This window comes from Saimiri boliviensis, chromosome 9 (genome assembly GCF_048565385.1).
Source record: "Saimiri boliviensis isolate mSaiBol1 chromosome 9, mSaiBol1.pri, whole genome shotgun sequence".
NCBI classification, from domain to species: Eukaryota; Metazoa; Chordata; class Mammalia; order Primates; family Cebidae; genus Saimiri; species Saimiri boliviensis.
In genome coordinates this window covers 57,639,044-57,656,491 of record NC_133457.1, presented here as the reverse complement: position 1 = coordinate 57,656,491, position 17,448 = coordinate 57,639,044, and the positions used below count along the sequence as shown (strand labels likewise).

The 17,448-nt window shown below is 39.8% G+C and overlaps 1 protein-coding gene across 2 annotated transcripts in view; it reads right to left on the bottom strand.

Moving 5' to 3' along the window:
- The window catches only part of SLC9A9 (solute carrier family 9 member A9), a 565,509-nt gene that overhangs the window by 90,689 nt on the left and 457,372 nt on the right, over nucleotides 1-17,448 (bottom strand). For both annotated transcript variants that reach the window (XM_074405917.1, XM_074405918.1), the window contains exon 14: nucleotides 14,725-14,804. In XM_074405917.1, the coding sequence (XP_074262018.1) occupies nucleotides 14,725-14,804 (80 nt within the window). The remainder of the gene's footprint in view (nucleotides 1-14,724; nucleotides 14,805-17,448) is intronic.

Sequence of the window (17,448 nt, the reverse complement as noted above, 5' to 3'; positions counted from 1 at the left end):
CCTATAGCTCCTTGCTCAACTTGCTGGGCACTTAAAGCAATTAGGAGAACGGCCTGAGAGTTCCTACACAAGAATTTTACACCAGCAAAATCAAGGTCAGCAAAGATCAAGGTTTTAAAACCTTTTTGATTGTGACTCCATTAAGACATACATGTTATATGTCATAACCCAGTGTACATGAACACACACGTCCCTGAAACAAGTGTTATGAAATAAAGTTTACTTCTAATTCTTCAATGCCCTGTCATATTTTCTCTAATCTACTATTTATTAAGAAGTGCTTGTTAGGAACCCACTAAATTGCTTGTGAGAACCACTAATGAGTTATAATCAGCAGTCTGAAAAACCCTGGTTTGAATATTGTCTGTCTCTTCTAAACGGCCTAGACAACATTTTCAAAGGTTTGCAAAAGACTGAGCTAGCAAGAAAGAGAGCTACATTCATCAGGGATTTAATCTGTAGTTCCCAAAAGGAACACAGTTCTTACAAAGGCTAGGCCAGGAAGGAAGGGCCTCAGCTGGAGAGCACCAACACTGTTTGCTGGAAGGTCATGGACAGAAATTTTTAATGAACTTGTTGATGGGGGAGGGAAGCACCCATTTCACAGTGGCACATCTTTCAGAGCGGGATTTGTGGGGGCCAAAGATTGGGGCAAGGAAGATTTCTCAATAAGGCATGTCTGTGGACTGAGAAGAGACTTATGTGCTCATCATAACCTTGAATATAGCAGGAAATCAGCTTGAATTTAAAAATAATAAAAATGTAATACAATTCTTTGTTTATATCTGCAAAATGAGTCTGAAGGCCTTCAGGCCTATAAACCTGTCACTGAATTTAGTATCGTTTTAACTTTATGAAGCACTTGATGTTTGCAAAGTGCTCGTACAATTACCAATTACCATAATGTTCATCTTCTGAATATTTCAGATCAGAGAAGGCTTGAGGATTTGAGACTAAGTAAAGGGGTTGGGGGAGAGAAAGGAAAAAAGTTGGTGCAGCCAATTAAAGACCAGCCTTCTGAGCTTGTACTACTAGAGCTGTTTACTATGTGGGGCACCTGCCTAGGGGTGCTCTGGGGACCCCCTTCCTTCAGCATTCAGAGCTTGCAGTGCACACAGCCAGCCCTGGTCAGCCACTCCTCATGACTGACACCCACTTGCTGCTCTTGGGCATTCCAGGCATAATTCTGTGTCTACATGAACTAGTGGAAGGAAAGACAAAGGGCTTGGCACCTGTAACCCAAGGGCTAGGCCATAGCAGGGAACGTGGGAAGAGCTGTTTGCAGTTGCTGGGAAAGGGCAGTGAGGAAATAAAGCTGCTACAGTCTTTCCTGTCTGAGGTATTTAAACACATGTTAAAGGATTAAGGAAAGATTTGTTTAGCAGCCTGCATGAGCTAGAAATCAGTTCTGGGCCATGTTTACAGGCAACAGGTCAGTGAAACCTAATACACTGGTAGATTTCAAGGAATTCCAAGGAAAGGGCTTCAAGGGATGTCAAAGGCAATCGTTTCAGGATGTGTCTGTTTCCTCTGGAAAAAGGTTAGCTCTCTGATGCTTCTTCCCCTGCATTTAAAAGGCCACAGCGCCAGCTACTATTGGTGAGAAGCTGATCCAGGAAGCTGAGTGTGGGTTGGGGGCTAGGGGCATTCTAGTTTATCAGTTTAAAAACAAAAACTATTTTTTATTTGAAAATGAATTGGAATTCAATTATTTTTGTTGGATTAGTTAAAACTTTTTGTTAGATTAGTTAAAATTTTCCAGTTTCTGACTATGGACAGGAAACTGAAATACCAGAAGACAAACAAGCTGAGTCAGATTTGGCTTTTTAGCTAATGGATTAAAGATTTAAACCTAAGACCTAACACCATAAAAATCTTAGAAGAAAACCTAGGCAATACCATTCAAGACATAGGCAGGGGTAAGGACTTCATGACTAAAACACCAAAGGCAAACAAAAGCCAAAATTGACAAATGGGATCTAATTAAACGAAAGAGCTTCCGCACAGCAAAAGAAACTATCATTAGAATGAACTAGCAACCAACAGAATGGGAAAAATTTTTCTTGTAATCTACCCATCTGACAAAGGGTTAATATCCAGAATCTGCAAGGAACTTAAATTTACAAGAAAAAAACAAACTATCAAAAAGTGGGCAAAGGATATGAACAAACACTTCTCAAAAGAAGACATTTATGCAGCCAACAAACATATGAAAAAAGCTCATCATCACCGGTCGTTAGAGAAATGCAAATCAAAACCACATTGAGATACCATCTCACACCAGTTCGAATGGTGATCATCAAAAAATCAGGAGACAGGGCAGGGTGTGGAGGCTCATGCCTGTAATCTCAGCACTTTGGGAAGTTGAGGCAGGTGGATCACCTGAGGTTGGGAGTTCAAGACCAGCCTGAGCAGCATGGAGAAATCCTGTCTCTACTCAAAGTACAAAATTAGCTGGGCGTGGTGGTGCATGCCTGTAATCCCAGCTACTTGGGAGGCTGAGGCAGGAGAACTGCTTGAACCCAGGAGGCGGAGGTTGCGGTGAGCCAAGATCATGCCATTGCACTCTAGCCTGGGCAACAGGAGTGAACTCTGTCTCAAAAATCAGGAGACAACAGATGCTGGAGAGGATGGAGAGAAATAGGAATGCTTTTACACTGTTGGTGGGAGTGTAAATTAGTTCAACCATTGTGGGAGACAGTGTGGCAATTCCTCAAGGATCTAGAACTAGAAATACCATTTGACCCAGCAATCCCATTACTGGGTATATGCCCAAAGGATTATAAATCACTCTGTTATAAAGACACATGCACACATATGTTTATTGTGGCACTGTTCACAAGAGCAAAGACTTGGAACCAACCCAAATGCCATCAATGATAGATTGGATAAAGAAAATGTGGTATATACACACCATGGAATACTATGCATCCATAAAAAAAGGATGAGCTCATGTCCTTTGCAGGGACATGGATGAAACTAGAAACCATCATTCTCAGCAAATTGACACAAGAACAGAAAACCAAACACCGCATGTTCTCACTCATATGTGGGTGTTGAACAATGAGAATACATGGACACAGGGAGGGGAACATCACACACCAGGGCCTGTTGGGGGGTAGGGGGTTAGGGGAGGGAATAGTAGGGAGTGGGGAGATTGGGGAGGGATAACTTTAGGAGAAATGCCTAATGTAGATGACAGGGTGATAGATGCTGCAAACCACCATGGCACATGTATACCTATGTAATAAACCTGCATGTTCTGCACATGTAACTCAGAACTTAAAGTATAATAATAATAATAAAGAACATTCTAGTAGACCCCAGACCTAACGATTATACCACTGGTTAATTTTTCATAGTGGAAATTTAACAATGTCTTAATGAAATGATACTTTTATATATTAACTCATTTATATTCGGAACACACATTGAATGTTCTAAAATAGTTTTCAGAGTAGAACGAAACATTTCTGCCTACATTTTTATCCACATAGAAAACTGGTGGGTATTTCTGGGGGCAACTGTCTGAGATCACGGATCATTTTCAGTTTATTCTTCTTCCTGTCGGACCAGCTTCCATCCAGCCACCAGTTCTCTGCATTCTAACAAACAGGGCTCTGTGCTTAAAGTGCTGCATTGGTTTCCTGCTGTCAATACATAAAATCCATTTTCTTAACTGTGACACATGCAGTTCTGCACAATCTGTGCACATGATGATTCCCCGACTTCACTAGTGGCCCCAAACTTTTCACCATTTTCCGAACACTCTGCACGCTGTTCAGGCTTTTGGCTGAGCTGTTTCCTTGCCACAAAGTCCTTCACACTCTCAGCCCTGCTCCTTACAGATTCTTACTCTTTGATCACCCACTTCCAAAGTCACTTCAGTGTGGCTTCCCAGCTTCTCCAAAGCGGTTTTGTTGGCTAGACCCCTCTCTGGCTTCCACAGCGCTTCTTGTGGTCTGAATGTTTGTGTCTCCTCTTTCCCCAATTCACACATTCAAACCCGACTCCCAAGTGATCACTTTAAGAGGCGGAGCCTTTGGAAGGTGATTAGGTAATGAGAGTTCTGCCCTCAGGAATGGGATTAGTGACCTTATCAAAGAGGCCTAAGGGAGCTTGTTTGCTTCCTTCCACCACCTGAAGATAGAGCAAGAAAGTGAATTCTCTGACCCGGAAATGGGTCCTCACCAGACACATGGACAGGGCTGGCACCTTCTCATCGGACTTCCCAGCCTCTAGAACTGTGAGAAATAAAATTCTACTGTTTATAATTTATCAGTCTAATGTATTTTGTGATAGCAGCCTGAACATACTAAAACAACACACTTTTTGCTCAGAACTTTGTGATAGCTCTCAGCATTGGTGGCTGGTGCCTCTACCTCATTAGGATGCTGGCATCTTAAGGGCAATCACCATTTCTTATTTAGTTCTGTGACTTAGAAGATGGCAGAAGATTTTTTTCCCCCTAGAGAAGAAGTATTACAATTCAGTTTAGTTAAAATAATTGAATAAAATGTAATAGAATTATCTCTTTCTGGGGGAAGAAATATGAAAACTAAACCCAAGCCTTGCAGCAATCCACATGTTCTCACTCATAAGTGGATGTTGAACAATGAGAGCACACGGACACAGAGAGGGGAACATCACACACCAGGGTCTGGGTGAGTGGGGGGATTGGGAAGGGATAGCATTAGGAGAAATACCTAATATAGACGATGGGGTGACTGATGCAGCAAACGACCACCACGGTATGTGTACACCTATGTAACAAACCTGCATGATCTGCACATGTACCCCAGAACTTACAATAATTTTTTTTTAAAAAATCGGTGACAGAAAGGAAACTTTAAAGGATACTTTAGTCTGTACCATATCACTCTACCTTTAACCATCTGAGTAACCACAAAAAGACAAAATATTAACCAACAAGAGAGAATGCTGATTACACGAGGCCATGGGAATAAGAGTTTTACGCTTGACTTCAAAGGCTTGTTCATTGTCTCTTGAGACCACCTCTTTTCTCCTTCCTGTAATTCTGTACTTTTCAGGTGGGTTTATTCAGGCTCTCTCATGTCTATTCATGCCACACTCATCACAGGACCTTCCCCATGTTACTCCCTGTTCTTGGAAAGCTCTTTTTCCCTTCTCATTAGTTAATTTCATGTTAGGAAATCCCAGTTCCTTCATGGACCCTTTCCCACGTGACTGGAAGAATAGCATTTATTTATCCAACCAGCTTTTCCTTTATTAACCACTAGCATAATCATCTGTTTGCTTGCTCTTTCTCACAAGTTGGTATGACACACGATAAGAATCACCACCATCTACCTTGTGAAGTGAACCTTAATTAGGGAAGAGCCATGTCTTCCCGACACTGTGTGGTGTCTATCACAGTTTCACATGCAGACAAGTGCTGAATAACTGCAGTCTGTGAGCTAGACCCAGGACTGTGTCTTACTGGCAGGTGGTGATATGTGAAGCTGGCAGCCACAGCCCATGCTGATAATGTGTCTCTGGTAGCTCATGAACTTGTTGGCAGCCTGCAGATGTCTTGGCTCCTGCAGTTGAGGAGTGACCAAGTAACAAAGAACATTTAAACATTATACTCTTTTTTTCATGGGAAAGAAATATTAAAACTAAATTCAATACTGACAGCATTAAGGTAACACGTATGTTTTTTTTAAGTCATATCATCTTTTCTTTTCCTTTTTTCCTAATAAAATGATTCAGTACTGACCTAGAAATCTTCAATATAACATCACACTGCTAATACCAAAACACCACAGCTTCACCTGAAAGGTGCAATTGAAAGATTTCCTTTATCACAGTAAGGTACAAGAAGAATAATTATCATCAAAGGCTTGTATTGCTTTCATTGTGGAAGAAAAAAATTGCTGCACTTCTCTATCAAGTCAAAATTGCTATCTATAATATAATTTCTAAAAAATAACTATCAGATGATGAACTATAAGTTAGAAAAGTCATAATTGAAACAACTGCATGTGTAGAACAGAGGACACAAAAGAACAGCTTAACACCTAGCTACATCCATTTACTCAAAATTAAATAAGGATTATGTCTGATTTATAGTCCAAGTGAAACCTTCGTTTATGGAGACTAAAGACTTTGAAATAGCATTAAAATACAGCTGTTGCAACTAAAGGTTATTACAAGCATATAAAATAATGGAAATTTTAGTCACTCAGATAATAAATGACATTATTAGACACATTACACGACGCCTCTTTAAGAGATGTGGATATCAATAGGTAGAAATAGGCCGGGCGCGGTGGCTCAAGCCTGTAATCCCAGCACTTTGGGAGGCCGAGACGGGTGGATCACGAGGTCAAGAGATCGAGACCATCCTGGTCAACATGGTGAAACCCCGTCTCTACCAAAAATACAAAAAAATTAGCTGGGCATGGTGGTGTGTGCCTGTAATCCCAGCTACTCAGGAGGCTGAGGCAGGAGAATTGCCTGAACCCAGGAGGCGGAGGTTGCGGTGAGCCGAGATCGCGCCATTGCACTCCAGCCTGGGTAACAAGAGTGAAACTCTGTCTCAAAAAAAAAAAAAAAAAAAAAAAAAAAAAAAAAAAAAAAAATAGGTAGAAATAATACTAACATGTATTGAGCACTGTCCTAAATGCTTTGCATTAATTAATTATTAAAACAAATCTATGAGGTAGAGACTTCTGTTATTCCCATTTTTCACATAAGCGATGGAGACACAAGAGTGGTTAACTAACTTTCCTAAAATTACATAACTATGAGTAGATAATAGCAAATCAATAACTTCTGACCACAGAATAAGACTTTCTTCCATTTGATAAAAAACAATAGTGGCATGTTAGTGTCTTTCTTTATACCACAGATGTGTTCCTAAAAAGATCACTGTAAATCAGAAACTCAAAAACAGAACCATATTGGAATGATAGCTCTGTGGGAATTTCTTTACGGGTGCGTCACAAGTGCCCAGGATGGTGCCTGGCATGTGGCAGACTTGATAAATGGGATAAATAAGCGGATAAATGGATGAGGAAAGTCTAACATGGTGCTTTGCATGGAGAAAATAATACGTTGAATTTGATTTAAAAGAATTTATTTTGTGAATCCATTCCAAAACAGGAGGAGTGACCTTCTGATTTCTTATTTGTGTAAATCTAGATTTTCATATATTTGTTTAAAGTAAAGTTAAAATATGAGAACGTTTTCATTTAATAGAAATATTGTTAAAACTTTTCCAGGGAAAAAAGCAAAACAAAGCAGAGATGTTAAAGCTTATATAGAATCCCAGGATCGTTGTACACAAATCAGTTACCATCTTGGGACCTACGAGATTTCATAATCACAGTGGGGAAGCCATTGTGCTTAGACGACAATTCATAAAGTCATATGTGAAGTCGCTTGTCAGGTCTCCAGAAGAGTTATACCAACTACAGAATACTGCAATGTCTTTTGGCCATAGGGTCTTGAGAAAACTGCACTATTTAACTGTTCTAAATGTTTTGGTTCTGAGAGGCCAGTGAATCAGCTGCCATCAGCAGGAAGCTGTTTTAATAACTAGTCAACTTTTCTGATGGATTCAACCAAAGCAGAGCACAGTATGTATCATTCCTGTTATGTGGAGAAAAAATGGGAGATTCAAGTTGTTCTGTTAACAAAAGACCGCTCATGTTTCTAGATAACGGTTACAATTCCCCTGTATTAACTCTACCCCAGTCATAAGAACACAGGGGTTCAGAAAGCAGCTGATGTTTTCTCCCAGGATTTTAAGAAACAGAATCTCACTGTTGCCCAGGCTGGAGAGCAGTGGCAAAATCATAGCTTATTGCAGCCCCAAACTCCTGGGCTCAAGTGATCCTCCTGCTTCAGCCTTCCTAGTAAATAGGACTACAGCTACATGCTACCATGCTCAGTTAATTTTTTTTTTTTATTTATAGAGATGGAGTCTTGCTGTATTGCCCAGGCTGGTCTCAAATTCTTGGGTTCAATTGATCCTATGGCTTCTACCCCTCAAAGTGCTGGGATTACAGGGTTGAACCACTGAACCCAGCCTCTTTCAGGAAGCTTTAATTCCACTTAATAAGTCAAGACTTTCTATGAGATCTTTCTACAGCAGCACCTGTGAGGATATGGATGACCAAAAGCCAACCTAAATACCCCCAAATAACAATAGTCTTCTAAGTGTTATTAACCAGGGGATGGGAGTGATGGCTGCATTGCAGTCCAACACAAGCTGGGCTCTTCCCTACAGCCAGCTTCCCAGGAGAAGCGGTTATAATGCCATATGCATATTCATGTGCAGATACCATCAGAGGATGTGTTTAGAAAGAGCCTTTAGGAAACTGATTGCTTATGTTTCTTTCAAATATTTTGAAATTTTGTTGCCTTCTAAAACTACTTCCGGAGTTATCTTTACATTTTGCAAGTGAATTACCAATGATTTTAACTGATGGTGCCCCTAAAGAGTCCATCCACCCATGAACTTCTGGTGATGCCAACGTCTTCCTTTCCTATGGTAGAGACAACCTGTGATTTCAAAGGACTTTTCGGCCATGCCTCATTTCAGTGACGCATAAAGCAAGATTCGGTGAGGCTCAGTCATGCTTACCCTGAGGACCTAGTATATTGCCTCCACATAGCAGGCAATCAATAAAGTATCCATTGAACAAAAGATTGCTTACATCCTCTGCTGTCTCTCCCGCTTGCTACTGAAAGTAAAACACACCTCTTCTTCAGATGGGCGAGGCTTTTGCTGAACCACCAAAGAAGCTATCAGACTAAAACAGCCAAGTATTCACTAGGAACACTTATTAAAATAGCATCTCACACTCATGTTAATGCTACCAGGAGTCACCAGACGGACCACCTGAACTGGGATCATTTGATGGCTCAGGTGGCACAGCCTGTTCTTCCGTTGATTATGAATGCTGGCTCCAAGTCAATCAGTAACCCTGGATGTGTCTTTCCCCTCTCCTGGGCTCAGTTACCTCATTTATAAAACTGGGATCACAGAACTAACATTCCTTGTTCTTCTGAGAGTTTTTTGTGAAGTAAACTCAAGTCATTCACAAGGCCACAGCACTACCCCAATAAATAATTCATGGATGTTTCAGCTAGTCAGGATAGGGAAAAGCTGCAGTACAGGATCATCATTTAAAATGGAAATTGCTGTTCATGATATTCATACCTATGACTTAAAATAAGCATGACTGCGTGGGATATAACAAATTTTGTCAAGTTTGAGGAGGGGAAGGTTTCTTTTTCTTTTTCTTTTTCTTTTTTTTTTTAGTTAAGACTAAAGTGCTATTGCATTTAAATCTATTAAATACTTGTATTCCAAGTATCATTTTGAATGCCCGATATTTTTGTTTACATTTCCTGAAGTGGATTCCCAATCTGCCTTAGCCTGTACAGGATGAGGTCTGGTACCTGCCGCTTTCCTTGGCAGACTCTTCAGAATGGGAAATGCAAGAATTTTCAGCATCTACACACCCTGCTGTGGGCTTTTCATTTTGTTGGCAATACCTCAGTGCACTCTTCATTCCAGCCAGTGATGGGAAGGAAATCTCCATCCACGTGGCTTTATGTAATTCTGTTACTGTGTCAACTTGCCAATCCATTGTTCTCTGCACTTTCTTTACACTTATGAAATGTTGGCAACCACATAATAAGTCCTTATTTTCAGTCGATGTTGGCATACAGGAAATGCTAAAAATGATGTTAGGCTGCCCTTTTGGGAAATTTTGGAAAAGGTCATTCTTATGCTGTGTCATTCACATTTGTAGGGCTAATCTATATACATGTTTAAGAGGAGAGATGATAAATGAGAGAAGTGAAAGAGATTTGAGAAAGGAAACAGTCAAGCAACATCATTAGTCACCTATGATGAGGTGACTCATCAAGGCACCGCAAGATTCTCATACCAGCTGTAACACTGTGAATCCATGCAAATAATTTTATCTGATGTCTTAAAAGATGAATAAAGGGGCATCAATTTCTTCTTCTTACTTCCTCATTATGAGAGATTGCTAGTGAGGATAGGTGGCTTTACAATTTTGAGTTTGTTACTAATAAAATCAACATGATTGGTGAGATAAGACATATGTATTTGACGTCACTCAGACAGAGAATGGCTTCTAAGTCAGAGCCAGGCTTCGGTGTGCCTGATCCGTTGCACTAATAAAACCTAACAAAGGATGGACCAACCACAGGAAAGAGGTCAGCTCAAACAACAGGGATTTAAGTGCTGTGAGTGGCTGTTTCTTCCTAGGGAGTGAGACACTCAGGCTAGGTATCTACACAGAGTAGCCTGGATGAAAACACGAATATTATCCACTCTGTCTTGCTCTGCTTTCAGACTCACTTAACAGTCTTCTGATAATTAATTGGATTTTCCTGCTACATTGATGCCTGAAACAAAGGTGCCCTGGATAGAAAATATTGCTTGCTAGCTTAATTGATTCATTCATTCCTTCAACAAATATTTATAGAGTGTCGACTCCCTGCCAGGCATTGTTTTATGCCCTGAGGACATACCAGGGAATGAAAACAGACCCAATTTCTGTCTATTGAGTGCACGTATCCTGGTTGGAAGAAACTATTAAAACAAAGTCCATTCTGTATCAAGTGGTGGTGAAGTGTTATGATGAAAAAAATAAAGCAGGAAGGAGTGAGGGAGTTAGCTCCTTTTAGACATTTAGATATAGAGCCAGGAAGGTCTCACTGACAAGTTGAATGAAAGAGGAAGGAAGCAAGCAAATGCCTGAGGGAAGAGCCAGTGCGAGGGCCTGGGTGCAGAAGTGTGCTTGCTGTGCCTGAGGAAGGACAGGGTAGCTGGGGCAGAGTGAGCCAGGGGGACAGAGTAGGAGAGGAGGGGCTCTGGATTGTGACTTGAGCCTTCTTAGGGCTGAAGAGTATCTCCCCTCGCCCACACCTCCCTGTCCACAATGGGGACATGGTGATTTAGGAATTTGCTGTCTGGTTTCTACTTCTGCCTCCTTTGAGCTTGGCTAGTTTGGGTCCATCTCTTATCAGACTGAACTACTCTTGGAAGCTTTGAATATTTCTATCTCTGCCCCTAAAAAGTTGAGGATCTGATTCAGAAGTTGGGAGCTACTTCATGGTGGTGGTTTCTAGGTGACCAACAAGAACCTCTAACTTTGTTATCATCCCCATATACTGCCAATGAATGTTCGAGATGTGAGCTCTGCACTATATTAAGAAGTCATAATTATGTTTTAATAGTAACTTTATGAACATATTGAGACATGAAGATTTACAGGTACAGTAAGATATCATGGACATAGACCTGTTAATCAAGTTTATCTAGGTGTACTGATGGTCTTTAAAGTGAGACTAATCTGGGCTTGAATCATGAAATTGACACTAGCTATGACAACAAAGTTAAGTTATAAAGAGGGTGGATGTAAGAATTAAATAAAACAAAAAGAGTAGTTAAATGAAGAGTATTAAATGAAATAACATGCCTGATGGCAAAGCGTTGCCGTTCAGTAACATTAGTTCCCTTTCTCATCTCCCCCTTTCTCAATTTCTTCTTCCTACTGCATAATTCAGAATTTCTGCCCACGTTGAATCATAATGAACCTTAATTAATCATCAGTTTTGGCACCATAGGCTTCCTTCCAACAGGGGAGCCCCTGTGGCAGCAGAGGCCAACCCAATCAGTAGTATACTTGTGTTGTCATACCTCCAGACCCTCCCAGCCTCCTACGGAGCTGGGGAGGTGAAATGAAGTAATAAGTGTAAAGCACTCAACATAGTGCTTGGCATTGTTCATCCTCATTTCATGTTAAGTTTTATAATTTTTATTCTGTAGATTTTGGAAAACTTTTAGGGGAAGGTATATAGGTATTACGCTATGAAAAAGAAAAAACAAAATTATGCAAGTGACTGGTTTGTTTTATTGGTAACAATGGTAAGTCAAGAGGGGTTTTCTACCTTTGAGACTGAATATTAGGCATGAGTTGAATATAAACTGGGTGATGTGATTGTTAGTTTTGTGGGTCAACTGGCTAGACTACCCCATTATTCTTTTAAGCCCTGACTTAGGTGTCGTTGCTGAAGGTATCTTGTAGATGGGCCTAATATCTGCAATTGATGCTAAGGAAAGGTGTTTATCCTTAATATCATGTGTGGGCCTCCTGCAATCAGTTGCATGGACTTAACAGCAAAACTGAGGCTTTTCTGAGGAAGAAAGAATTCTACCTGAAGACTGCAGCACTGACTCTTGCCTGAGTTTCCAAACAAAGAGCCTGCTCTGCAAATTTTGGCCTTGCCAGCCCCCACAATTGCATAAACCAGTTCCTTGAAACAAATCTATATGTATATGTATGTGATATGTAAAGCACTTCTGCTGATTCTGTTCCTATTTATTTGGAGAATCCTGACTGATATAGGTGTGTACAAAGTTATATATACTTCGTCTTTTGTAAGTGATCATTTGCGATACCTCATCTACAGATGCAATTTTACTGAAATGAAAGTTGAACAGCTCCAAACTACACAGCCATTTTTTTTCAGCCTCACGACAATTTCTTTTTGGTCTAGGCCAGCAACCTGATCTCAGGGTGAGGAGATAATCTCTACACTGCTTATGGCTGGCATAGTCTAACTTATGAAGTTCACAGGACACATTACCTGGGTTCTGGGTGGAAAACAGAATGAACATAAATGCCAAATGGATTATTTGCTCTAAAAAAAAAACCCAGATATATTAAGAAGTCACATAGTTGAAACTGGTTGGCCTGCTACTCTCTAGGTATAAATTCAGAGCATAGCTAAGATACAAAAATTTCATTGTCTAAGTGAATATGTATTCGTGTAGTGACGGCAGCATAGCAATTTCTAGAATGAATTTGTGGAAAGATAGATTTCCATGAGTAGAGACATGACTGAGAGTGTAAATCTGCTTTTATTTTTGCTAGTCTGTCTATAATCATATGGAAATAAACCCCTGATGAAAAGTGAGACAAAAATTATGACATCATCTGAATTTAGTGTCACTGCTCTAAGCTAACAATTTTGATGGGCTTCAACTTTTATTTTCTTGTTTCCCAGTTATTTTTTTTACACTTTTCTTCTTTATAAATCTTTCCTCACAGCATTGTCAGAATTTGAACAAAAACATCTTTTATCTCATTTCTGATTTAGCATCTTCTTTGTGTACATCTCATTGTGTTTTTACTCTTTAGCTAAATTTTTATAATTTCGAACAAACTGGGTTATCAGATACTTACAAGCAATGACAGGGATAAATTCTGCTTCCAAAAGAGAAATCAACTAGGAGTAAAACCCAGCAATAACATTTTAAGAACTAGGTTCCCTTAGAGATACCAGAAAGTCTTCAGATAATGAGATACCACAATCTTTAAAAAATAATTAATGGCCAAGATGGACTTCTCTCAAGATGGTGGCAACCTACATTTGTCCATAAAACTGAAGACTGAGCAAGAAAGGATATCTGGCCACAGGTAACAGAGCTATGAAAAAAGAAAACTCTGACCTCAAAAACCCTCTATCTTCCACATCACCATTTCATAATTCTTACGTTCTACTTTTGCAAAAATACATTTTAATTTTCACATTGTTTTGCTTATCTCTGCAATCTTCAATTGGCTTCTCTTCACTTCTTTCTTACTTAATTTTTGTTTGCTATTTTCCAGTCATTCTTCTAATTTGCTTTTCTTTCCTGCCTGCTGGAAATTTCCTGTATTTCTCTGGTCTCCTCTCCCCTATCCTTTTTAACTTCTTTCTCTTCACCAATTCTTTGACTATCTTTTCCCTATTCTTAATTCTTCTTCCTCTCCCACTGATCTGTTGTGGCTTTACCCATCGCTTAGGCACTTAAAATCACCCAGTGACTGACATTTTCTCACTGAAAGGAGAGGGATCTGTGGCTGGAAAGCTAGCTACAAAGACCCAACACATTCAATTTACAGTGCAGTTCTTTCCTTTCTTCCCTGGAGCTTTTGCCTGGGATTAGAGACAGACCGCTCACTGCAGCTCACAATGGCAAAGCACTTCAGGCCTGACTTAGCCCCACGAACCACATGGCAAGGTATATCTGAGCTACTACGTTTACACGGATTGCTAGAATTTTAAAATTGCTCTTCGGTGGAAAAAGCTTATTCAGGTCTGCCTGGAAAACAAAGCAGTGCTATTTTATGATGAACTCTGATGAACCACACGCATCTCCTTGGCCCATTTATTTTTGTCCCCTGCCTCCACCCTTTCATTTTTTACAGCATGAAACAGAAGCACACAAACGGGTTCCTGGGATGAGGGTGCAGGAGCTTTGGGTGGGTTACCCTGGCCAGAGGCTGCTGAGACTGTTCATACAATGCCCTCAATCAAGCAGGTGTATTTGACCAATTTGACCAGAAGTAAGGGCTTTAGAAAGGGAAGAACAGCAAAATGGGTTCTTCAGGACTATATGATTTTATCATCTAGCATTATTGTCAGGAAAACCCTAGATACATTTGACTCTGAGAAGTTTCACTTTAGCTCTCTGTAACACTTAAGTATGGACTACCCTGCGTTTTATTTTATGAAATTATTCCTTTTTGTAAGTTTGGCTGTGAATTCACTTTACCTTTCGGTGTTTCTTGAAGAGCCGGAGTGCACACTTCAATGATTAAGAGCTTAAAGTAATTCTCTGCCTGCAGCAGGATCCGTGAGATCGTTATTATCAAAGGATACTTGTGGTCAAAGCCATACCACATTCTGAAGAGCCGAGCACTCTCTGCTTTCGCCCTGTTTTTATCCAAGTTATTTGCTTCCTGGGGAGAGATAATAGAAAAAGGCATTGGGTAAATAGTCAAACACATTTTAATATAAAAATACATGTCAAACCAAATTAAATTAAACTATATTAAAAAAAACCCCCACCTTTCTATAGATAGGCATTTTTATCTAAATGGTGAAGCAGTTGCCAGGCAAATTAGCTCATAAATCTTGCTATATGGATGAGACCCTTCTGGAGTATTTCAACATTGACTTTTCTTAATAATCCCGATTTTATTAAATAGCTAAGAAATGCTATTTTCACATCAATAAAAATGATATTTCTGTCATATTGCTGTTGTGGGAATTTTACAGTTTACTTTTGTCGAATTTGGAGGATATTTATTTATGGATGACCAAAAGGTCAAGGCTAAAGATAGGACAATAGTCGACTAAGAATTATGCTATATTTTGTTCATTTTGTTTGATAGATTACCACCAAAAGCTATGGGTTGATTTTTGATATCTTTCTGCTTAGATTATGAAGAGTTTTGAAAGAGATATTCCTGATGAGAAGAGGGCAACAACTGAGTGTGCTCGTCTATATCTTTTTTCCTCCCACGAGGGCCATAAAGAATGAGAGGATGATAAGGAATTAAAGACAAAGGAAGAAGAGAAGGTGTTTGATGGGTGTTTTTGTGAGAGAAGAGCATGAAATGTGGAAAAAAAGGAAATCAACTACAACTTTTCTGTGAGCTTTACAGACAGATAATAAAATGTAAGGAGGGTATTCGGTGGCATTCTTCCTGTATTCCATTTTGTGTTAAGAGAATTTCAATTGGTTGTAATTATCCTAATCATGAAAAGCATTTATATCTTAATGTGGGCTTTGTTGCTATGCCCGGAGCCCCAGTGTTCATGCCTAAATTGGGTCATGAGTTGCAGTCCAGTCATAACGTGAAGAGTCTTCTGAGGAAATCATGACCCACGGAAGACAGTGGGAGTCATCTGGATGCTCCACAGCCAGCACTTAGATGACCCCAAATTGATTTGTGTTCATTTTATTTTTTGTCATTTTCTAGCCAGTTCCATCATCGGTTAACGAGAAATAGCTGGACACAAAGGGCTGTGTTCTACCCCTGAAACATATGTGTACCAGTAGACGCTGCTGCTCCATTCCCCAAAAATAAAATGGAAATACAAGAAAGCAAAGTGTGTTTCACTTTTAGTTAGCCATTCATCCTTTGTTTAAAATGAATGAAGCAGGGACTCACAATGAAATTAAGACCCAAACTTTTCATTGCCTTTTTCAGTCTTAAGATCTCTGATTTTTCAAGCCTTACAGTTTTCCAAACAGTGTCCTCTAGTGTATCACTGTTCACATGACGTTGATGCAAATTTTGCGCTAATCATTCAGGAAAGGATGGGGTCAAATGTGGTAAATAGGTTTCTTAAATGAAGGACTTCTCATTCATTGCAGAACTATTCACAGTAGCAAAGATACGGAATTAACCTAAATTCCCAACAAGGGTAGACTGGGTAAAGAAAATGTGGTACATATATATCATGGAATAATATGCAGCCGTAAAAAGGAATGAGATCATGTCCTTTGCAGGAACATAGACAGAGCTGGAGGCCATTATCCTTATTAAACTAATGCAGGAAGAGAAAACCAAATACCACATGTTCTCACTTAGAAGTGGGAGCTAAATGATGAGAACACATGGACACAAAGACAGACACAACACACAGTGGGGCCTGGTTGAGGGTGAAGGTTGGGAGGAGGAAGAGGTCAGAAAAAATAACTATTGGTACTAGGCTTAGTATCTGGGAGATAAAACAATCTATACCACAAACTCCTGTGATACAAGTGTACCTATATAACAAACCTGCACATATACACTTGAACCTAAAATAAAAGTTAAAAAAGAAAAAAAAAAAAAAAAAAAAGAAAATGTAGGACCTCTCAGTCTTTCATTTATAAATGAGCATTGCAAATCTTCAGCAGAAACTGTTTCTCAAAGTTACTTGGCCATGGAATCCATTCTCATTCCCAGTCCCTACTACGGAACACTGATGATCTTTTCCTGGACAGTAGAGCTCCACAGGTCTCTGTTTTCTGATAGGGATGCCATGGCTTGTTATCAATAGTCAGAATTTACTCATATTTCCTCAAGAAAGGAAACCAGGGTGTCTGCTTCCATTTCTGTCCTTCCTCGCACCTTTCTCTAAGCACTTCTAACCCAGCAAAGGCATCAGATTTGCAGAATTTCTGTTGCACACAGTGTTTTCTTCACCATCTTCAAACATCTGCAAATGGTTTCTGAGCCACTGTTTCCCAACAGCATGTTAGGGTCCATCTGACAGAGCAAAACTGCCCATGTTGAGCTAAACTAGTTAGGAAAAGCTCAGAGCCAAGGGTGGGGACTTTCCTCTCCTGTTTTCCACCCTTTCCTTTAAAAGCAATAAGGACACATAGATTTTTATCCATCAGTAATCATAGGTGAATTTTGATAGTGGGGAATATCTACTGGTGACTACAAAGTCATTTAAAAAGCTGATAAAAAGTTATGTCAGCAAATTCCCGTTTTTTGTTGTTTTTATGTAAGGGTGGGCAGCATTGTGGCAAGCTGTACTGGCAATCAGGGGCTGGGATTCTGGCAGCCAGTCTGCAGCACTGCAGCTGAATGATGTTCCCAT